The sequence below is a fragment of the Labrus bergylta genome, chromosome 13 (assembly GCF_963930695.1).
Source record: "Labrus bergylta chromosome 13, fLabBer1.1, whole genome shotgun sequence".
Classification (NCBI taxonomy): Eukaryota; Metazoa; Chordata; class Actinopteri; order Labriformes; family Labridae; genus Labrus; species Labrus bergylta.
In genome coordinates, this window is record NC_089207.1 from 26,948,766 (window position 1) to 26,974,030 (window position 25,265).

At 39.5% G+C, this 25,265-nt stretch overlaps 1 protein-coding gene across 1 annotated transcript in view; it reads right to left on the reverse strand.

Moving 5' to 3' along the window:
* LOC109991791 (potassium voltage-gated channel subfamily H member 7) overlaps positions 1–24,942 on the reverse strand; it is a 41,750-nt gene extending 16,808 nt beyond the window's left edge. Inside the window, exons 1-6 of the mRNA XM_065962391.1 lie at positions 24,528–24,942; positions 23,978–24,208; positions 12,299–12,454; positions 7,228–7,668; positions 5,008–5,219; positions 2,079–2,504 (exon numbers count right to left, since the gene is read on the reverse strand). Coding sequence (XP_065818463.1) covers positions 2,079–2,504; positions 5,008–5,219; positions 7,228–7,668; positions 12,299–12,454; positions 23,978–24,208; positions 24,528–24,603 — 1,542 coding nt within the window. The 5' untranslated portion in view covers positions 24,604–24,942. The remainder of the gene's footprint in view (positions 1–2,078; positions 2,505–5,007; positions 5,220–7,227; positions 7,669–12,298; positions 12,455–23,977; positions 24,209–24,527) is intronic.
* Between the last annotated feature and the right edge of the window lie 323 nt (positions 24,943–25,265).

Sequence of the window (25,265 nt, forward strand, 5' to 3'; positions counted from 1 at the left end):
GTTTTAAATCCCCACAACTTCCAGCACTTTCTTTCTCCCTAACAGTTAACAGTTAAGCTTCAGCTATGTGCAGATGTACTGAATGTAAGTTTTTCTCTGAAATATATTACGCTGTTTCAGAACAGTTTCCCCCTTCAGCTGCTATTGTCAGTAAACAGTCTGAAAAAACTTCCTATTGCTTTGATCTATAGGCCTGTATCTACTATGAGCTGGCCGCCTTGGGTTTGAACACTATTTATTTACATGTATTGTCAGTATTGGCTAATAAAAAAATAAAAATAAACATGACTTACAAAACTCAAAACTGACTAGATTGGCACTTACAGATGTAAGTATTCAATATTCAATATTCCTGTCTTATGTATATTAACTATAAAAAACAAAAACATTTTTTACAAAGCGTCTGTACTTCAACTGTTTCTTTATTAATCTTTAAGGTGGGTTTTATGTAATTTCGAGTTTTCCTGCCCCGCTTTATTCACTTTGCCATTGGTTTTACTATACCTCTAGGAGATGGTCACGAGTCAGATCTCTTGTTGTTTTTTACACAATGACGTCACTATGTGGTCAAAAGTCTTTCCTTTATAATCCGTAACCACACATGAGACTTTCTGTGGAATTAGCATATTGGTAAACCCTACATGCTCATCAGTGTGAGTACCTCTGCCTGTTGGTAATTTAGCCTTTTCTTTCAATTTCAAGTAAACAACATATGTTTGGTTTACATTTCATATATTCATGTATCTTTTAATTATATCTTCCTCTTGTGTTCCTGGTTTGCCATATCAGTCTTCTTACAACAATAAAATAAAAACTAATTAAAAAAGCATTATATGAAACCTGAACTCTGCAATCTAGTGCTAGTTCATTAAAGTCTTACAGTGTACCTGCACAGGCAATTATGTAACACAGCTGCACACAGCACTACACCCCCTCCCCCCCTCCCTCTTCCTCCCCTTCTCTGTCTGTTCTGCTCTAATGGGAACAACATTTAGGTGGTTCAAATTGGGACACAGCACTCAGGTTTCTTTCCCATTGCTTTTTCAGAGAAACAGCTTGAAATGAATCTTTTCATGTTCTATTGCTGTAATAATTATTATTATTATTAACAAAACTTTGCACTGTGCCTATAATGCCTCTCACAATTTGTTCAGTCTTCTGCGAGACTAATTTGTTTAGGAAGCAGCAAGAAAATCTGTTTTCATTTAATTGTTGTTTTCTGATCAGATCAAAAGATTCACTTAAGCACTAATAGGAAGTCAAAACCATTTTATTTAGCTGCTGAAATAAATGAGCCTTCTGAAAACCATCTGCCCATGCCTCAAGTGCTTTTATTTTCCGAATTAATATTCAGCTGAGGAGGACTTAGTGTGCTCTGTCTGAGTTATCAAGGTATAAAACGTGCTGCCATAGTGTAGGGGGTCTGAAAAGGTCACATTTAAGTTTTCCCTTCAGTTGTTTTTAAATGAAAAGCAGAAAAAAATCATCAAATGGTCATTGTTTGCGTTGCTTTCCTCACACTGTAACATCCATTTTCTTTTTGATTTGCTGTCATTCACTGATCTGACTCAGCAGAAGCAGCAGCAGTGGAAAAGATGATTATGGTTTATAATCAGGAGCTTTTCTGGTGTAATGGAGTGCCTACAAAGCACGATAAAGCACTGAAGTGGATCCAGAGCCTGAGGGGACATATCCTACCAACAAACAAGCCGACAGGCCCTGGCAGCCAGCCTACCAATGGCCTCTCACAGCTGCATGTAAGCTCTTGCACACAGCCCTGTTGCCCTGCTCCTCACATAAATGCATCATTGATTGCCATTTGGTAAGCCATTAATCCGTGTAAATGGATTCTAGAATGAGGACCATTCAAAAAAAAAAAGAGAGGAAAAAAAAGAAAGAAAGAAAAACACACACACACAATTTAAAGTAATCCTTTCAGATACGAGACAGAAACATTCAGGCTTTAAGCAGTGACCCAGGGGCACAAGTCTGGTCATGGGGAGGGTTTAATGTTCAGTAAAGCTCCATGGAAGAAAAAACAGGTATGAAAAAATATATGCATTATAGAGATAACGTACCTCATCTGATCCTGAGCCAAAGATAAGAAGGTCAAAGGGGATTGCAGCCACCATGTCTATAAGGAACCAGCCTTTAAAGTAATGGATTGCTATCTTGGCCGGATCGCTGACCACCTCCTCGTTCTGGTTTACGTAAGTGGTCCTGAAGTTTATGAGGATGTCAATGATGAACATGATGTCCACCATTAAATCCACCACGTTAAGCGGGCTGCAAGAGTATCCACATTCCCGCCTCTTCTGCTCTCCCTGGTCGTTGAGAAGAAAAGCAGCTGAGTAAGGAGTGAGGATTGCCGTGTAGATGACCAGCAGCAGGATTAGCCAGTCCCAAACAGCTTTGAAGGGGCTGTAGTGGAGGATGGTGAACTTGTCAATGCGAGTTGTCTGGAGTTTATACTCTGGCAGCACATCAGCTCCGAGGGACAGGACCTGGGGGAGTGGTAAGAGAGGTTCAGAACAGTCGGGGACAGAGTGGTTTCGATGCAGATCGTATCAGATATCAGACAGAGTTTGCAAATCACAAAACAAATTCAATACAAACTTTTTGAATACTTGTTTCTTCTCCTCCTCGACATCAGCCTACATAATGATTTTATATTATGGCTTCCACTACAAACTATTTCACTACTTTGTATTTGATAGCGGCAAAGAAGAACTGGTTTGCTGAAAATGATCATGTGATGTTGCCAAACTTGCTAGCATCCAAAAAGTGAGCAAGCAATATTTTCATATTTACATATTCAATTACAGTATTCTTTTTTAAACTAACCACATTTAATCGTCCAAAAATGTAAACCGCTTCACATCAAAAAAACAATACAAACACATGCTTCTTCTTCTCTAATACTTTGGTCTACACAGCATTATGTCATTATCTCACAGCAGCTCTAGAACTGGTAATTAGTTCTCCTCAACCATTGTTGACAAAGCTGATATCACAAGTCCCACCCATTCTTGATTTTGATTAGTTGGCGAGTGACATTGACGGGCAAGGGATGTTCCATAAGTTTTCCACTGAGAGTGATTTGAGCCCTGCAAAAAAAACCCAAAAAACAGCTGATGCCGGGGGGGGGGTTCAAACTTAAAATCAAAATTGATAATAATAGAACAATCTTTGTTTGTTGATCTTCCTTTTGACAGTTTAATCAGGGAAAGCTTCACCTACTTCACTCTCATGGAAATGATTGCTGAGGCTCACCAGGTAATCCAACCAGCTCACAGACTTGGAAGACTGAGCTGACAGCAACTGAGACACACCTGCATAAGTGCTCTGCAGTCAAATAGTATTAGGCAAAGACATCCACTCTAGTGTGACAGCTGGATTGCCAATGTCCTAGCAGCGTGTAAAATGTGACCTGCCTCTCACTTGTTCCGCATTTACCAGAGGTACATTTTGTACTCTTGGCAAAAACTGTAGACACTTCACTGTACAGATGATAAAATGGAGAAAAATCTGTTAAAGAAAAGTGCTGACATATTTTCACACACATATTATTGTGAGCAAACAGTTATTTTTAGCTTCCCCATATCAATAAACCCTGACTGGGTAATAAATTATAAAGAGGGCCAGGTAAGGGCAGATCGCCTATTGTTCTGGGCTCTATAAGCATTGGTACACAAAGGAAAGGGGCTTTGCTTATGGCAGAAAACAGTGCAGGAGTAAGGAAAAGGGCAGCAGGTCTCGCTGTTCATTTCAGCACATCCCCATATCTCCAACACATGAATTATAGATGTCCTAGCAGTCAGGAAGGGGATGCAGTTGTCACATCTCTGCCGTGTTTTCTAAAACCCCCAGCTAAAGCCAGCAGGGAGGGAGAGCATTTAATCCTGATGATGGTTCGTGTTCATTTATGAATGAGAAAGCTTTGTTGACAGGCGTTAGGATATAAGGTTTCTGAGTCTCTGTCGTACTCGGTTGTTGAAAAACGCTACACACAAGAACTCGGACTGTTGTTTTTTAATTCTGCAGCGTGAACAACTTGAAGTTTTTATATTAGCTGTGCATGGCGTTTTCCACCCAGAGAATTCAAAATGTATTTGTCAGAATGATTCAAGTTAGACCAAATATAAAGGCCAATGTATTTTGACTTTAAGTTAAATATAATGAATTGAAGCAGGTTTTCTTTCTTTCAATTTTGTAATGATGCTTGCCCTATTGTCCTTGGAGAAGTTGGCTTTCTGGTCCCGTCAACAGGGACTCCTGCCTCCACAAATAGCTTTTTTTCCAGCCTTATATAAAGAAGTTTCGATCCTGTGGGTTGTCCTTGAACAAGAAATTGAATCCCTACTGAAGTTCTGCAGAGGTGTCATCAACCTGTATTAGGGCGTGCAAGTAAAAAAAAAAGTGACTTTCATGAGGGATCAGTGGAATGTCCTTTCTCTCCCTTTTCAAAACAACTGCCCTCAATGAATGCTGATGAGAATGAAGTTATCATCCTCACTTTCTCTGCATCTAAAATCTGCTTGGTAACCCGTCACACTTGTCCGTACTGCATCAGAGATTGATGTGTAGACCTCGCATCACCAGTTGTTTGTTATCTCTGACAACATGAACATGTTTCACTCTAACCAACAACCCTGCTTAAAGGTAGGGTTGGTCATTTAATCCAGGATACAATATTTGATATATTCGCTAAAACGATCTTTACATGCCCGCAGCATTCAATAAATTATGATTTCTGACAAAGAGCCATTATCTCTAGCTGCTGTAATCCTGTAAAAACTCTGAGCTATCCCTGCTGTGAGGTCCTGATAGAACGTACCAGTGACTTCAGTAGGAATCACCACTGCAGTGACAAATTAGTGCATCTGCCAGCTTCCCATCCACAAATTAGCTGATGGTGTGCACAAATTGCACATTGCGACATTAAAGAACAATGGGCTACAAACAAAAATAAGGTTGCAAAAAATTCAGTACATCTTCCAGACTCACCTGCGTGACTTTTTCTGTGACATTGTGAGTTCTGTCTTTGACTTTCGGCGCGATGATCGCCGTCTCAGATGTAGGCGGGGAATGGGGCTTCTTGTCAGTCGCCTCAGAGAAGTGGAGCGCTATCAGAGGGATCTTGTTGAGGGTGCTGTACCTGTTGATGTTGGAGTCAGAGGTAGAGCCGAGCAGGCTGGACTTCATGTGATTAAAAGGGCCTGGTGATTGAGACAATGATAAGTCATATTAGCACCCATGATACCCTCTATTATCATGGTTGACTTAAAAACAGTCTGTAAGATTGCTGATGAAGCGCAATATTTCAAATATATATCTGCATTCAAATTCATGTTAATGATTTGATATCATAGACCACCAAGAAGGCACTGTCTGATAGCTTTACAATGAAAAGTCTGTCTGTCAGCTCACTTCATTTGCGGATTTCACTGTAATTTCAACTAGTTTTACAAAGAAACAATCACGTTTTTTTCCATTTTCGTACATGGACTAATGAATTGAAGGAATGCCTCACTACCTTCAACCCTCATTTCTATGATACATAGGACTTTGTATATGTAGCAATCAATGTTTCCAATAGTATAGTGGGAGCCTATAATACTTAAAGTACAGTGAATACTAAGGAGCTTAAGGAAATGATTAGGTAATCCTTTTGAAAACGAGACCCTACAGTTCATTTTTTTATTTCCTAAATTATGTTTCATTTGAAAAAATAATCTGTTAAATTTAAGAGATTCCTAAAGCAAGTTTTGATCTACTCTGAGATTGTTTTTATCAACAATATATACCTACTAACTTACATACTGCATGGTTTTATTTGTTCAACTTTAATTGTAGACCATGGGTGCCAATGCAAAAATGGGGTCCTCCATTTTTTTCATAGATTATATAATTGGCAAGCTTTGCAACAATGAAGGATTTTCACACATATACTGCATGCTTGATGGCTAGAATAGCATGAACAGCTTGTTTGCAGAGCTACTACAATATAATGAGATACAAGCATTGATCATGCAGGTCAATTAAAAATAAATGCTATGATTTAAACGAGAGCAGAAATTAAATTTATATAATAACATGATATGATTGTATAGACTGCTGCAATGGAAAAAAATCTCTACATCTGTCTAATAAACACAAGCATGTCATGTTTTTCTCATGAGTAGGTGCAGTAAGCACACTCAAGCTGTCATTCAAACGTGGATCTGTGAAGTGCATTTTTGCTGATTGCCTTGGTTGAAAATCATGCTGGAAAACAGCACTGAGCAATGAAATACATGATTACCTCTGACACGGCTACCACTGTCTACAGACAGCATTAAAGACAGAAAATCAGGAAACACATTTTGAAAAAAGACTCGACACATAACGCAAATTAGAAAAAAGATTTGCTCTCTGAAGGTTGAGATAAAATTAGTATGCATCATGGACTGTATATAAGAGATGGCTGTAGGCCCTAGTTAGGCCACTTAGTGTTTTTTTCGGGCAGAAAAGCGCTGGATGAATCGCTTGTGCACTGAAAATAAAAGCGCTGCATGTGCGTGTTGTCTCCATGACAAGTCTTTTAAAAATGGCCACTATGACCAACACCGCTCCCTTGCTTTTTACTGTTTTTTTTTCTTTTTACTAGCGCTTCGACTGGTTTCACAAAAAAGGCGAAGCGGTCAAAAAAAATGGCCGCTGGACGTTTACTATGGGTGTTGTTGCTGCTGCAAACACTTTCTCCCCATTGAAAACAATTGAAAAAAAAACACTAAGTGGACATGGCAGTGGTAACGCCTTAAACCTGAATTCATTCTAATAGCCAGGGGTGGGGGGACTATAAGTTAAGAAGAAGTTTGATAGCATCAGACATGATAGAAGAATGACTCTGCTTTACAGTTGAATTATTCCATCAGGTAACTACTTTTTATGAATTCATGGTCTCAATTGAAAATTTACAGTCTTTTTAATCCAGCATGATGTCCATTGTGTAAGCTATGGTCCTATTTAGAGTTAGTTTGAGGAAAAAGGAGGTTATACTTTTGGGCATGGTAACCTGTCATTGATAAATAAAAGACAATGGCAAACACCAAAATGGAGTGCATAAGGCTTCAAAAGGGGATTCACAAAAAAAGGGTGATATTACATTGCCCACTTCTTTTATACAGTGTCCATGATGCATTCTTAATCACACTCAGTAATGAAGCTGTAAGAATCCATAAATACCTTCACTTGTATGACGATCCCTGAATATACTTTTGGAATTGGAGCTGTAGGCTTCAATTTCATGGACAGATGAGGCCCGCCTCATGCTGTTGATGCTGCCTCTGGGGAAGGTGTTGGACAGGGTGGTAGAGGACTGGTGGGGCTCTGTCTGGTACAGCTTCTCCCAGGGGGGTTTAGGGGACGAATGGTCAAGTGGTTCAGGACCGATGCTGGCCTGGGATGAGTGGTGGCTGGAGCCTATGAGGCCATGTGTGTCATTGGTCTCAATGGGACTAAAAATGCTCTTTGTGGGTGAGGGGAAGTTCTGCAGGGCCACTGAGTCCTCGTTGTCTTTAGGCGAGTCCACCATCACAGCATCAGGGTCCTCTTGTGGAAGAGATTGCTTGTTGGTATTCATTAGGCTAAAAGCTGCCTGACGGAAGCGGAAGAATCGACTCCTCCCTAACAATTTAGAGAAAAACAGGAGAAATGCTTGTTAGCAGATCAATTTATTTTTTTCTACAGTGAAATTCATGGATAAGAGGATTTATGTTCCTAAAACAAATGAGGGAAAATGAAATAAACATGTCTAGAAACAAAAGGTCTGTAAGAGAGAACCCATAATACTCTGAAAATCAGAGACCACTTTGAAGCAATTCTGTATGACATGATCACTGAACAAGTTGAAACGACACTTTATCATGATATATCAGTTTTTAATGTCTGTTTTGTTGAAGTTATTTGAGTAGAGTTTCCCTTTCAGAAACAATACTATCAATACTAATACAATACTAACTTGACTAAAAAGGACACTGAGGCAGAATGTTACTAATGGCCCTGGCTGATAATTAAAATAATTAAAATAATGAATCCAAAGTGGACATATTTTAGCTCATATCTCTCAAGTGTGTAGGTTACTGCACCCTTTTTTTTTTTTTTTTTTTTAAGTTTAATCATTTAAAAGATTCAATACAGTGCTTTTCTCCAGATGAACGTAAAGAAGCACAGAATTTTTACTTCTGAAGCTTAAAATCTTTTAGTGTAAAAAATACAGGTCAGCGAAACAGTCTGTATTGTAAAACATTTTTAATTTGGGAAAATTAGTTCTCTTAACTATCAAAACGTGTGGTCATATCAGAAGAGATTTGGTTATGCCAGATTTAAGGGTAGGGTTGATGCACTAAGGTATCACTTTTTTATGATTTGCAACATTAAAGTCTCAACAAATGTATAATTTTATATTATTTGTGTTAATGCTTCACATGCATGGAATCCTGAAAGATGTCACAGCGAGGTAGCAGTGTTGAATCTATCTGCAGATATTTGACTCTTCAACTCTGACACAGCAACGTTTATTTAGCATGGGAAGGAGTTTTTTTGAAAGCATGAAAACAAATGAATACAGGCCTACAGGCACAGTCATAATGTCTGCAATATTTCTGCAATTACATGATACCTTGCATAACATTTGTTATATTTACCCACTGTACTGTGATACATAGTGCCAATACACAGCCTTAGCCAGATTACAACAAAGTATCCTGTTTCAGTGCTGCGCATGAGACAGAGCAGGTTGCACAGCTGAATCCTTAAGCCTCATTGATTTGCAAAAAGAACACAACATATGCACATAAGCCACGTTTTCCTCGTAGACACAGTACAAAATGTCGATGACCTCTTGGGACAGTTCTGCCTCATTAAGAATAGAAAGAGGGTGAAAGTGAACCCTGCCTCACTCATGGGGCACCCATCCCTCAGCACCCTCCTTACATAACACCATTGCCATCTGTTTCCATCCCCTGTCCAAATGTGCTGATGTTACAACTATAGCAGCTTACAATAGAGCTGTGACACTCAACAAGTTTCCTGGAGAGGAACCTAATGACATCCTTAGCAGGCAGGAGATATGGATAACCTTCCTGTCTCTGCTCTGCAGGCGGACTCTGTCATCACTGCACAAGCTGAATGCTTATATAACACCTGTTTAGCATAATTTGGTATGGAAAGGTAGATGATAAGCATGTAGAGCAAGTCTTACAAATATTACTGGATACATTTGCGCATTAATCCCTGACTTTTTCACACCATTGCTTTCATTTTTTATTTCACTTTTTTACTTAACATCACATTTTAGAATGCATGTGTTTCCCAAAATCGTTTTTTTTTTTTTTTTTTACATTTATGGCACAAATGGTGGCAACAGCAGTCAGTTAGTTTGCATGTAGGTAGTGACGGAGTAAGATGACTCAGAAAGTCTTTGAAAAAATTACCTTTGAAATTTGGACATATAGTCATGAACTGGTTTTATATTAAGAAGTGTATTAAATTCAAATAATTCAGATTCGTAGTTAAATGACAAAATAGCTACAAAAATCGGACAAAGCTGAGCCGTAATTGGGATGGGGGTCTTTCCCATGTTATCAGAGTCCCTTGTTTGAAGGAGCAATTTCAAGCAATTTCAAGGGATTGTATAAGGTCTAGCTTCCAGGTTTAAATTTATATGACAAGGTGTGCCGTTTCAATTGCAGTTTAAATCGATTTTCCAGCCGTAGTGATGGAGGAAAATGTCTTTGTAGGAGCATGTCTTGATGTGTTTGAAGGCAGAAGCTTAAAGTCGTTGGGAATTTGAACTTATTGACCCGGCAACCCGTCTTAGTCTTAAAGATATGTCCCTTCTTCAGCTCTATCGATTCATGGTTTTCACACCTCCCAGTCACAAAAGAGTGTGGAGGGTCACATGACAGTCATGTGGGAATGTTATAGTTACAGTGAGTCAGTGTACAGCAGCAAGGAACTTCAAGATGGGGCGTTGGTGTGTGGTGTTGCAGCCTACCTTCCCCTTTGGTTGGGGAATGAAAGTTTGAAAGGAAAGGATAGTTCTTTTCAGAATAGGGGGGCAGATAGTTACGCAGTCTGTCAGGGACATTTGTCGTTTTAAGTATGGACCAAAGCGCAGATATGCGAAAGCAAGCGATCAACATGACTTTCCTTTAAGGGTATTTGGACTCACCCTGAAAGTTTGGATCAGGAGCTTAAGCAGGTACAAAGAGTTGGGAGTCTGCCTGCCTATCCTTTATATTGAAGCCAGTAGCTATCTCCATTTAAATGTGGAGTTTCCAGAAACCTCTGACAAAATTGTAAATGTCAGATTTCTATACTTAAATATGTTTCTATCGTATCAGAATCTAGCTGGTTGATAATATCATTAGTTGCATTAATATTGCAAGAACTTTCACCAGGGACGAGAAGGCCGAGGAGTACTTGGTGCATTTTCTATTCACCGTGCTTTCAAAAATAAATTCCTGGTGGGGCATTCTTTAGGGAGACTCTTGAACATGTCAGCAGACTATTTTGTGTAATCTTGAAGGGGGTCCGGACTGAGAAGGAAGCACAGCAACAACAGGCTGCAAGAAACTGTATTCATGTGAATAGTACCTTGTGTGACTAAAAGTTATGTTTTCTTTTGGTGGAAACAAAGAAGGTTGGTAAGAAAGCAAGCAGTAAGGTTTGAAAGGGAACGACTTAATAGAGATGGAGACATTCAATTAAATTGAGGTTCTCAGTGGAAGTTGTGATTCTGTAAGAGAATGTACGATATCCATACTGTTGTGGTCCTAACAGTAAAACAAATACACCTCTAAGGAACAAATAGTGTTCCCTTCTGCTGAGTAATTTGTACCTACTGTTTCTGGTTTGGGGCCTTTAAGGCAGGTGGAAGGTGCTGAATGGTGTGTTTTAGATGGCAGCTCAGGGAATGAGGGATTACTCTCTTCCATGCTCAATATTGTGCTCGCTGACACCTGCAGGTTTATTGTCTGCTGTCAACAGTGGATCATAATTAGCCCCCCCCCCAATGTCCAAAAATCACTTTTCCCATGCTTCTACACTGGTACGTATGGTTGAGAAAATTGTTCTCTAAGTACATTTCAGGTACATTGCTAGAAAAAGAAAGTAATGTTTTGAAAGCAGTGATTCTCACAAATCATTTGCAACACTTTCTAAAGTCCACTTTAAGTCAAAGCATGTCAAAGCATTAAATGACTCGTATGCCCCGGTGTTATCTGAGGGCTGTGGAAGACAAAGACAATGGAAAGGTCATGTTTTAAGTGTGATGTGTGCAAGTAGTCAAGACCGTTTTTAATCTAAAGTCACATCATATGTTTAACTCCCCCATCTACCCACAGGTCCCCCCCTCTGAAGCACTGTCACAAGCAATCAATTCTGATTAGCGATGTAAGCAACGGACACAGGCGCTCGCTCGCACATGAGCGGGCGGATACACACACACACACACACACACACACACACACACACACACACACACACACACACACACACACACACACACACACACACACACACACACACACACACACACACACACACACACACACACAGTAGAGCACAAGCTGAATGCCAGTGCCTTGGAGGGATTCATGCTGAGTGAAGTGGATAGCTGAGTTCCGGTCATAGAAGAGGCGCTGAGAGCCTCCAATGAGGGAGGAGCCTGATTGACATTTACACCTACTGACACACATCCAAATAAAAAAAGTGAGGTAAACACATAAAAAAACAGGAACTAATCTATATCTACGGGTTATCTAAACACTCACTCCCAGCATGCATCACCATGTACATGTAAAAAAAACTAAACAATGCTGTATTTTTTGTGTGTTGGTGGAGGGGAGGGATTAATGGCTTGCAACATGATTGGATGCTACACAAAGAAGGCCAGGGAAGTGAATCATTATCTCTAGTGCTTAATTAGTGACTAACAGATGTAGAGGGCTAATTTAATGAATTATCTCAATTTCAGATGTCCACTTCATTCAACTGCCCTTTGTTAAAAAGAGGGTAAAATATGTTGTTTTAGGAAACAGTGCCATCTAAATCAGCATGGACATTTGATTTCTAATTAATTATAAATGCATTTCAAAGACAACATCATGCATCATTCTTTGTACTAATAAATGCTGGTGTACGGTAAGTGATTTATAAGATGTACATTTTGTATTTCTACTCCACTGACATACTGTTAAATCTCCTTTTTTTTAAAACATAGTGCGCGGAGACCTCTATGTCAAACACTCACTTTGATCTGACTTTGTCGGGGATGTGGGGCTTATCTTCTCGGTGGAGTTGTCACTCTCCTCATCCACAACGTAATCGAAATTCAAGATAAACATCATCACCATTCCCTCCTCGTTTTTCACCGGGATGACGTGGGTGTTGCACTGAAAGTCAGAACCTGAAAGACAGACAAAGTGTCAATGCCAAAAACCTACATTATAAATGATGCCATCAGCCTTCTCTCACGTCCTTTGTCCTAAACCTGTTGGGGGGGGGGGGGGGGGGGGGGAGAGAGTATATCTAACAACAATCGGAAAAGTCATTTAAACATTTATCCAACAAAAACATCTACCTCTGGTTTTCTCATGAATATCGGGAAAATGCAGAGAAGTTGATCCGATTTAAAGGTCAACGCCTGCATGTCAGTACAAATGAGGTGGTTGAGATAAAAATAAGTAAGCCCAGGGGTTAAATATGCGTATGCGCCTATATACATATACCACATGCGATTTAATGAGCAATACATAGCATTAAAACGAGTGTGCTTGCAGAGGTTGGAAAAATGTGATGCAAGAGCCTCAGTATGGTGCAGACAGCAGGGTTTAGCAGAACAGATCAAACAGGCAGGGCAGATTACAGCCAATTTAGAGGATTGCAACGCGCTCATAGGAATAATTACTGGAGCTGAGAACCCAGTGAGGCAGTGGAGCGGGAAACAATCCTTGATCTAAACTTAGTCCGGAGCCCCCGAGTATCCTGATTTCTCAACTGCCCTCGCTGGTTATAGCTGTGTTAGTGAAAGCTATTATTGATGCCTGGAGGCACAAGTACCCAGCAATAAAAGTTTGTACTCACTTCCCCCTAACAACAATTAGGTTCTCTACTGTATACAGCATGGGGTGATATAACTAGGAAATGATTCCAATTATCCGCACATAATCCGATATAACGCAGCATATTTAAAATGAAGTTACTTATAGGATATACTAGATGAAGTTTAATTTGTCATCAGGCTGAATCAAAATGCAAATATGCAAATATGCAAATGGGGCTGTCCCTTTGTCACTCTCAGGCCTGTCTGTCTTTCTGTCTGGCTCGCTGTGCTGCTCCTCCTCACAGAGGACACATATTACCAGCGTGGCTGTAATCTCTGCAGGGCTCACAGACACCCTGCCAGCAGCATTCATTAGCAGTAGACTTGCTGTCTGACTAAATATAACAAACTCGCTCTGCCTCAACATGCCAGAGTTCTGTTGGAATGATTTCTGCATAAAATCTCCCAGAAGGATTGCAGCATTGTCACCACTGGGAATATGATAATGTGCTTTTAATCTGAGAGGTGACTTAAAAAATGTACAGCATTGGAGAGTGACGCTAAAATTAACTGGAAATGAGCTGCAGAATATACGCTTGTGTATGTGCTGCTGTTTGTGGATAATAACACGATTCCACACTCATCTTTTCTGGTGTCATTGGTGCCTGGAAATGTTGTGTTGAGAGGAAGAGAGCTGTGCTTGGAGAGCGATGGGACTTTGAGTGCTTCCTTACACAGAAAATCCCCTTTTCATAAAAAGCACTTTCGTGCATTTCCCAGAAATCCTTCACTTAATTCGACATTGTCCTTTCTCTGAAAGGAAACCGTTTGTGTTCTGTCTTTGATCTGTTTGATTTAACTGTTTGCTCAATTTTTCAGAGTGGACCAAAATTTAATTTAGTGTCGACTTTTTAATTATCTGTCAAATCCTGCAGGAATTAGTCTAGTTTTTGACTAGTGATTAAAATAAATCGATCTCCAAAATGTGTCCCATTTATTTAAGGATATTTTTGCCTTGTTTAACAGTGGACACTGGAGAAGTGATAATTGTGGAATGATTTCCAACAAAGTTCCCTAACTGGAATCAAACTTTTTTTAAGGTTCATTTTGGGCTTTTTATGACTTTATTTTAGAGATAGGACAGTGGATAAAGGACAGAGAGAGAGTGGGGAATGACATGCAGGAAAGGAGCCACAGGTCGAATTCAAACCCAGGCCGCCTGCTCGAAGGACTACAGCCTTCGTACACGGGGTGCGCACACTAACCACTAGGCTACCGGAGCCCTCTGGAATTACATTTTTGATTACACTTTGACTAAATACACATGTCTAATGTGTTTTGATTTTCACTTAAGTCCTAAAAGGACATGCATCCATGTATTTTTATTTACTCCATTTTCCCATGATAACATGTTATCTCTGGTTGTTTTATTTAGATGTTGGTTTATTTTTCTCGCTACCTTTAGATAATAACAGTTTATTTGCGACACCAAGTTAATTTAAGGTTTTTCCACCGTAATAAGCAGGTTTTCCCATTATGATGGATCAATTAATTTAATTATCTCAAGATAACTAAGCTGGTTTTCACATGATAACGGGATTATTATCTGGCGATCTCAAAAACAAAACAACAGGCTGGTCACTGTGATAAGCTTTTTTAACTCTGAGGATGCGAGATAAATAAGTGAAGATCTCAAGAAAACATCTGGAAATGACTCGCTATCACAGGAAAATAAAGAAAATGAAATGCATGGATGCATGTGCACTTAGGGCCCCCAAAGATTTCTTACCTCATTTTTGTAACTAGGCGGACAACTTTTTTCCCAACAATTCTTGTTGATTTATTCTGAATATGAATTCATCTATTTAATATAGACCTATCTCATCATTTCTACTGATCCACTCCAATAAGGACCTGAACAAGTTACCCCTTTTAAATATGCTGTAGTATTTATTATTATAGATCTGCAAATGCCATGCTGTTTGAAGAAATGTTTAGCCTTCTATATTCTCGTCAAGAAAGAGAGTTTAAAGTTTCAGCATTTCTTCTGAACATAAAGAGAAACAGATACAAAGATCCCATTTCTCAGGGAGTTTCTTAATATTTCTGAGTATAGCATAACTAGTGCATTAAATATGTATTGCCTTTTTTCACTAAATGCATCCTCCAGCCTATAGATAAAAAACAACATGTTTTTGCCATCAGCATTGAACATGGTTTCAAGCTTGCATGTTCATTTCTGTACATAGCATTCAGACAATGTAAGCAGCAGAAAAGCTATGAAATATACATGTTATAAGCTCTAAGGAGAACCATCTGAAAAAGGACAAATAGGAATTAAATACTGAATAGTCCTATTAGTTCAAACAAAAGAGATCTAGGGTAAATTATTTAGTTCTTTTTTTTCAGTGTACAGCCAATTCAGCAGATCCATTTCTGGGCTGGAGTTTTCCTCAGCAGATGGGGAAACAATAGTCATGCTTAAAGGCTAAACCATGGGGGTCCCCTCTCATCCAGTCTCCTGCTGAATGTCACCTCTACTGAAAAGGATGAAAGGGAGGCTTCTTCACAAACGGCTTTGTTAGAATAGCACATACTGTGCTGGTTTAAACTCGATCTGATAAAATGTTTGTATCACGCTTTCCTTCATTACTTTGTTAACTTCTGTATGTGCCCGCAAAGCTCCTAGAACCACAGATAAACTTTGTTTGTCCCAACAGTGACAGAAATTCAAACCATAAGCACAACTTACATTAAAACACATTTAAAGAACAAAGTACATAAGAACTTAACAGGGAGCGCCTTTTCCCCCTATACTTTAAAACAGTGGATGTAGTGATGAGAATAGTTGTGTATGATCTGAAGGAAGACATTTGTAAACATTACTGATATTCATTTTGCTTTTTGTAAGACCAAGAGACCCAAACAGTGAACCCTTGAATTTCTTGCCCTTTTTTTATATGTTTTCTAAACCTAATTTGTTTTAGCCATAATGAATACTAGTTAAGATCCACAGCATTTCTTGATACCTCTGTAACTACACTTTGATCACATCAGGGGTCTTAGATCTATTAAAAAGCCTGAAGAGTTCAGCATATTCAAAAAGAGTTCCTGACATGTTTGCTAAGGTTTATAATGAACCTCATCCAAAAATAACAAAGCTTTGGAGTTTTAAACTCAAAAAGTCATACCAATTGAAGGATGATGGAAATATCCAATTTTCTCAAGCTGTGATGATCAGCTCCTGTAGACTGACATACTGCCTTAGCAGAAAGGACGTCTCAGCTCAAGTTTTATCCTGATAAAAACTGTAAGACCGGTCGAGTAAAGGCTAGGATCTTTTTCGGATCCACTGGGAAATAATATTGGATTTGTCACAGGACCTTTTTACAAGTTGTGTTGGTATCACAGTGCAACACACAGTGAGGGTAATAACTTCACAAAGGAAAATACATGAGAATTTATTGTTTAAAATAAAAACTGGCATATAAATAGTGTCAAATCAAATGTCATGAACGCTGATATTACATCTTTTTTTTTCTCTCTCTCTACCAATATCTCCAATATAAAAACTTGACTTTCATATAAAAGTGCATCCTGCTGCTCTGTACCCATCTAAAGGTTTATTTAAACATAGTTTACATAATAAAGTATGCTTCAGAAAAGGGTGCTAAACAGCACCTCTGAAGGTAACACTGTCTAGAGGTTTGTGTCAGCTCCAGTAGAATGATTTAATATATCTTGCCTCCTACTATGATGGCAGGCTTTTTGCCCCAAATTTAAAAATGAAAACTTTAGAACTTTATCATGAACAGAAAACTACAGTGGCCAAATAGTGCAAATGTGCAGAAAAGGTGGGAGAAAGAGGCTGCAAATTATAAAATGTACAAATGTCCAAAACTGTGGCAATGGACCAAAAAAGACTGCAAAAATAAAAAACATGCATAATGTCTAACAATTTAAATACCAGTTAATACACTGCAAATACACAAACAATTCAAATGCATGGTTGCAGAGGTTAAGTCAGTGGTTCCCAAACTTTTTTGGCTTTTGACCCTGCTTTGACTGGTGACCCCAGACATCCAAAACACAAACCTGTACAGCTTTATGCTCAAATAATTTGTTTTCAATCATGTTATTGTTTTTCTATTGTTTTGAAGTAAACATTCATATTAGACTAAATTTAGGCTTTTCATGTAAATTATTGTGCACAGAGGAACAAAGGCTGGATGACATTTCGGCACACTGGATGATACTGTTTTGGCATTGATAATGGCCAACACTAGCCTGTGGTCAATATATGTAAATGTACAATATATTTTTTATTAATCAATAAATAAACATTAATGATGACCCTATTTGAATTCCATGCAACCCCACATAGGGTCCCGGACCCCAAGTTTGGGAAAGCCTGGGTTGAGTCAAATAACAATACAAAGTGACTTATAACACTAAAGGACACCACTGATGACCATGGCCCAATTTCAACAGTGATATGGAAATCATCAAAATGTTGACTCACAATCTGATAATAAATAAGGATTTCATGTTGTCACTTTGCTGCAATTCTGCCTGTCTGTTTAATCAGTGCTCTATATTTTTAAAGTGGGAAATGTCTTCAATTGCTTTAAAGGCTTAATATGCAACACTTAGATATAATAGAAATCAAGTATATCCTCTGAAAATAACTCTGTGAGTCATGACTGTCTACAATGGGTGTAACACCCGAGTCCCACTGTCTGTGATGTTTTCAGAGTTTTCAGAGTCCTATCTTCACTTTGTTTACATTGCCAGGAAGGCAGCTGTCTCCTCCCCTCGTGTATAAAAGTTGTTTAATTGAGGGACTAGAGAAAAGAAGAATAACATACTGTACTCACTGCTTAACTGTGTTTCTAGATCACGCTCATTTCAGGTAAATTTACATGCAGTGTGAAGATAATAGCATATAATAAAGATCACTAGCATTAGCATGCTAACACAACAATGCAGCGCAAGTTGTTTTGGTTTCATGCTGGTGCTCAAGGGCGACATCTGCTGGATCAAAAAATTGCATATAAAGCCTTTAATTTAATGACATTTGTTTTCAACGGGTTAGTTAATCTTTTTTTCATGTTTTATCTATTTGTATGTGCTGACTTAAAACTTTGTGCTTAAAATCTAATTTTACATCTAGAAAGATGCTATGATTCTTTTCTCTCCTTCACACTTTTAATGCTTTATTTTATTGCTTTCTGAAATATGAATATAAATAAGGAAATTAGCATACAGTATCAGTGCCGTTAAAGACGGCTGATCATTGGGTTTTACACTTCCCTATTCTTCTGCAAAAACCATCTCGTCACAGCATATTACTGTCCAATCATGCTGCTCAACATAGTGAGAATTATTGACAGCTGAGCAGTTTGTAGCACCGAGTGTCCTTAACATAGAGTGTTTCCCTGTGAGCCAAGAAATGTTATTTACACCTACCTGAATGAATGGACAGTGTATTAAGACTAGCTCCCTTTTCATGATGGAAATTTCATTAACTGCAGATTCTATTTCCATCATCAATAATTAAAAGATTACTGCTTAATCAAGTGCTGCTTTGGACACTCTCACATAGATGGCTTACTGTACGGGTCAAACAGAGTTGTGCTGAAACTGTAAGATGTTCTAAAGATAAATCAATATTAGAGTAGCTTCTGCTTATTTTTTTGTCGCAATGCGAGGCTAAATTTTTATTTTTAATCTTATTTCAAAAAGAGAAGCTATTCCTCATTTCAACCCTGCTGTTCGATTTTGATGTATTGAAGCCTCGTATTAATCTGCATAAGCTGATCTACTTTTAGGGGGGAAACATGAGTAATATTGTTGAGCACTGATTTTTATTTTTATATATTCCTAGCAGCGGGGCTATCACACAACCCAAGCTTTAAACAGCACAGCCCCAGACTGCTGCCTGGTAATAAGTCTTGTATAATGGAATCTGACATGTTTTTCGTTCAGGGCTATTCTGCTAAAGTCAATACGCAACGTTACTGGGGCGTAGCCAATCGGGACTAGGGCATGTATGGAAAGGCCATGCAAAGCTAACCCTTTGTTTCCAGTCCTTGGCCCTTGTGGCAGTATCTCGCCTAAGTGCGGCTGCTGTGAGGCCACGCAGCCTGGCCTAATTTCATCTTCAATCAGCGTCTTCGGAGCCATCAGGGATAACTAGCCAGCTCCGGCTCCACCACTACATCTCATTTGTGTTTATGTTTATCAATTCATGATATTTCTGCTCTGTGTGATCTTTTATTCCGTTTAGTTTGCACAAATGTCAGCAGAACGGATGCAATGGATGGTGAACAATGTAAGTTAGAATACAGTGAGTGATTAAGAGGAAAGACACAGATGGTATGGAGAGGAATTTTAGATCACCACCTCCAGTACAAGTATCCTGTGGGATAAAAATAGCCGTTGGATGAGCACTCATATCCAACGCAAAGTGAGAAGAGTGTTGTTGTGGTGTTCAAAGCTCCAATTAATTATCTTATATCAAGTTTTACTTACTGTTCCTTGCACAAGGCTTGACCTACTCCATATGTTACCATCTACAACTGCATGTTTAAAAAGGATTTGAATGTGTTTATAATGCTCAAACAAAACAAGGCTATAATTTGAAGGAGGATGGGGGACATGTTACATCGTATTCAAAATAATTAGAATATGAGAAGCTTTGAGAGTTTTGCTGTGGAAACCCAATTACTGCTTTCTGCTTACTGCACTTGACCCTCTATATTTTTTTAATAATCTTAAGTCTTCATATTTGTATATTCACACAATAAAGCTGCACAAGCAGTGCAACCATTTCTTCCATACAGTGCAACATCACCCTGCAATAGATTATCTTGGTATCCTGTGAAATATGTGACAACCCCTGACTGTGTCAGGGCTCCTCCTGCTGTCCAGTCTTTCTAACCATCGAGGGTGCCTTTAGGTGGAGAGGGGCGGAACCAATTAATTTGATGTCTTGCACCTGGGTAGGTCAGACTCTGGGCTATTAAAGCTGGCTTTAGTCTCGCTCTGTCCCCTGCCATAACTGTACATTTGGTTTGTTGTCTTTGTTTTGCCTCAACAACATGCGATCATCATGATTTACATAATGCAGATTCAATAGATAATTGTTTAAATCACCTCATGTTTTTTTTCTGTTTTTATCACTTGATTATTGTTTTTTACTTGTTATTGTCAGCTCTCTAATTGCCCCTTATCTCATCTAACTTTAATTTATCCGCACGTTGTCTAGTGCATCTAAAAGATCTCTGACTGTTCTTTGCACACTGACTGTTACACCTACAATAAAAACATCGATATATTACTGTTTGGAATTTCAGGTTTCAACACAGTAATCGTGTGGAACAGTCTCAGGTGGCTGTTTTGGGAAGAAGTTATAGCAAATCATCCATTACCTAAATAAAAATGCAAATTCTTCTTGAAGCATGCAGCCGGCGCTATGCTGCTTTTCATTTGTAACCTCTACTTGGACCAGCTGATTGGTATCAAACATATGAAACCTGATGATGGAAGGCTCTGTTTGTGTTCCATCTCGTACTGCGAGACACCAAAGAGACCCGAGCGTTATGAAAAATGGATGTGCTCTTTTGCAGGGTGGTCATCCCAAGTGCACAACTTGTGCACTGCAGCCCCCCCTGTGTCGACTCCCTTCCTCCCCGCCACAAAAACCCCACAGCTGGGGGAGGGGGGGTGGGTGCACGGCCTGTCAGTCCCCTCTGTGGGGAGTCACCCATGAAACCCTGCACCCACGCATATTCCACATGTCTCCCCGGCTCATTCAGCACGGTTAGCTAAGCTGCTTGCTGTTATGTAGGCATTATCCATTTAACTTCTCTTGGCACGGTGTCAGCTTCCTTTTGTTGAGACTCATTCAGGTACAAAGTATTATTACACCCCGTGGAATAGGATAGCTCTACAAAGCCTTCAAGGGAAAGCATTTACCTCATTGGTTATGTATCACTGCCAGAGGAGGACTGCGCGTGTGGTATCGTCTCTCACAAACCAGTCTTGTTCACAAAAATTTAACTGAATAATGCCCTGTGGTGGTTAAGGTCTTTTTTGCTGTGCTCCCACGGTCGTCATTGTTCCACCACTTTTAATATCTAAGCACACTCGTAAGCTGCTTAACTTTCTGCCTTTGCAGTGAAAAGAGCCCTAGCTTTGTTGCTCCCGATGTCACAACGGCTTCCTCAAATCCTGACATTCCTTTTTTTTAAAAGATGTTATACTGAAGATGAGAAAAGAAATACAAACTACATTATGTCATGCTGCAATTACTCAAGATCATGAGTCAAGCTCAAGTTTGATTGACTGCATCTCTTGTGCGGAAAAACAAGGAGAAATCAAAAGGGGTTAGGATAATCAGAAGGGGGGGGGTGTAATACAAAGGATTAACTGATTTGCATGAGGGCTGATAACTTGAAATACAGTTAGCAGAGGACACATGGAATACATTCACGTTCCACCCATCAGCTTCAATTTGCAGAGCAACTCAAATCAATACAGTCATCACTCTCAAGGATGCCATGAATCTTTCATCCCCCCCTATAGGAGAGAGGGAATGTGTGGAGATAGTGTCTACCATACTAGTTTAATGCATTTACTCTGTAAGCTGCTCATTCCCAGTCACTGCACTGTCAGCCTTGACATCTTTATTCATGAGCACACACGCTCACTGTAAAATTCCTCTGAGAAGTATTAGGAGTTGTGTCTTGGAGCCGCGATTCACACCAGGGGAGGATTGTGAAGAGACTGAGAGCCTTGATGATGGTTGGAAGGCTTCTTTAAAAAAAAAAAATTACAGGCACACGCGTGCATAACTAGGAGGATGACGAGCTGAAAGAAGTTGCTTTGTAAATCTCACATGTCAAAAAAAAAAACCAAGCTGCACTCACTCCCACAGAAAAAGACCCTAGAGTGTTTTGTGTAATTGTCTTTGAATTTCTGCAGCAATCTGTTTAAGTGCTGTAGCAGCTGCCTCTTGATTTCTTCTTGATTAGTTAAAAAAAACAAAACAAAACATGAAGCTGTCTCTGATGGTTGCTGATGGAAGATTAAAAATGTATCCATGACCTAGAATCTAATCAAACTCACGGTTAAAAATTAAAGCTGCGGCTCCCTATCATTAAATAAAATATTAGATTTCATATAGCCGAGCGTTCCCTCCTCATCATATGCTGCTGTTTGCACGGAATCTGAAGTTATCTGAGAGTATAGAATGAGATCAACGCAACAACATCACAAAGTGTTGGCCTCGTTTGAGCAATCTCTTTCACAAAATAAAAGCATGCGCTATAAGAGAAGCACTTTTGGTCTGATCCTGTACAGCTATGTCATGTTGACCATAAAAAAGCTCATGTGAGAGCATGGCAAGAGTCCGTCAATCTGGGGGATTTATACCACTGAGCGGTAACATCATATTAATTCCCTCTGACTCAGGATTGCTGTCCCTGCAGTGAATCATTCATACCAGGACTGGGAGCAGACAAAAAATGAATGACAAACCAAAGTGTAGCATTAAAAGGAGAGCATGTTGGTGGAGAGCCTTCAGCATGTACAGAAATGTTATAATAATAATAATGCATTAGTTTTATATCGCGCTTTTCTGAAAACTCAAAGACGCTTTGAAAAAATAAAAAAACGACAAGGACAGTACTACGAAGAAGTAATGTAGGGGGGGAGGGGGGGAGTTAGTGTTTGTAGGCAGTGATGAAGAGGTGAGTTTTGAGGGATTTCTTGAAGGAGGTGAGTGTGGGGGAGTCTCGGATGAGTTCCAGAGGGTGGGCGCAGCAATGGAGATTTTCTGTATACAGAAAACTAAATTGATCCACTGATTATCAAATCTGCTGTACACCTTTACTGGACCTTGGCAAAGATCATTCCCAGATCTACAAATACACATTGTGGGAAATATTTGAAGTGTAAAAGCATATGAAAACACACACAGCATTTATCATGCTACCATTTAGCCCCTACTTTAACAAGCAGTTTCTATTTCCTCATTAGATCTATTTATTAAGCTTCTTTTAATACACATCTTTGTCACCCAGGACACAATTCTTTGAATTGAGGAATGTGTGGAAAAATATGTTCTCACACAGAGCTTTTGACCGTTCTTTGCACACTGAATGTTACAATAATAACAATAACACCAATGTAATACTTTTTCAATTCACACCACCATGAATCATCTTAAAGTGTTATTGTGAGACATGGAAAACCTCAAAAGTGTTCACGCACGTCCACATGTACTGTAGTAATGTGGAACACCTGTTCTCAAATGTGATACATGCACTTTGCACACAAACAATGTCGTTTGTTGACATTTTCAGTATGTCTGTTGCCAGTTTGAATTTCTATTTTCTTCATGTTTTGCACATGAGATAACATGTTGAAATCTTACCGGCAATTCACTTTTTTTTTCCTGTAAGGGTTTATTTTGAAAAACATTATTTACAAGGATAACATTAAAAGGCTTTATTGAATATATAGTATGTGTCGTTCAAGGACTATATTGAGATTTCTCTCCCTTAGCCCCGAGGAATGAATATGATCAAGGTTATCTGCTTCTACCTCACTCTTACTAGATGCTGAAATATTTCAAGCATAAACTTACACAAAGGAGTTGTTTCAGAGCTGACTGCCCTTATTGTTTTCCCCCTGACTGTGTATCCTGCAACTGATGCCGGGTGGGTAGAAACAGACTGACAGGCCACACATCACAGAGTGGACACAGTATAAGGACTTTCAGTAGGTGCTTTCTCAAGAAGCATCGCGTCACAAAAAGAGCCCTCTCAGCTTACAGGCATACCATGACAGCCTCACTCTCATGCCAGGTCACTGACTTACCATCCTTGCGGTGGTAGGTGATCTCCACCTTGCGCTCCTCAGAACCGAGCACGGCCTGGGACACCTGGCTGATGGCCTCTTTGTCCGTCAGCTCGCCGTAGAGGAAGTCGCAGGTGCACGGCTTCTGCATGATGTCCGGTCTGGAGAAACCGGTCATCTCACAGAAGCCGTCGTTGCAATATATGATTGCACAGTTCTCTACCCTGGCATTTGCTATGACAAATTTCCGATCTGTAAAGAAAAGTAAGAGTATGAACTGTGTACTGCATACTGTGGTACATCTGACCTCAGAGCTTTCACCACAAAAACATCCAATAAAAACAATCAGGAAAAAAAGCAAAACTGTGACAAAACTTACAATGTTATTGTCATTTCAAGAAAATATCACCCTATCAGACTTTTTAATCAAAGAAAGTATTTTCATGGAAACAAACATTTTTCTCAACTTGAAAATGTATAAATTCTATTTTAAAGTAAATGTGTCACCACGTTCACTCTGCACTCTTCTCTGTCTGTTAGAAGCTACAGAGTACATCAAGAACATACTTACTCTGACCCTCGAATTTCCGTATGATAATTCCAAGGAATGTGTTTTGTGGCGCAACGTGACCTCTTCTGACAGGCATGTTTGGACACGGACTATCCCCACGATCTCCACGGAAAGCTCCTTTAACAAGTAAATCCCGAAGTTACAGATGTTGGCTCGTTGTGCTGGTTCCTGTACCACAGACCATAGTCGACGACGCGAGCAGTCTTTCCACTTTCGATGACCTTCCCCACTTCCCACTTCTTTTAGCCCGCTTGTATGCCTGAACGTGTGAATGCCTCCTCGCCGAAACGCAGGGAATCGGGGAGGATTGCTTGAGATAGGTTCAGTTCGCAAAGCATTTCGCGTTGATGATGGGCTCGATCCTGACGTCCTCTGTGGCGCTGTGTGGGGAGCGTGCAGCGGGCAGTGGTTGATATGCCAAGGGGAGTGACGTTGCTCCCAGGGGGCTTAGCTCCCTCCACCTCCGGTAAGGATCAGTCCAAGCCTCATGCACACAGAGACGGACATTACCGGAATATTCTCTCATTTTGAATTGTAAGCACAAAAATATGCTGGATTGTTTTAAAGAACATTTTTTTTAATTCTCCGCTGTTGTCAGCCAGTAAGTGAGGAGTGATAAAAAAGGCTAGACTAGAGTAAGCTCACTGATAATGTCAAGTTGCAAATGATCGACATTTTATAGCCTATCATAAAACTGATTTTTGCATTTGAATAAAAAAAGACAGTAATTTCATGTAT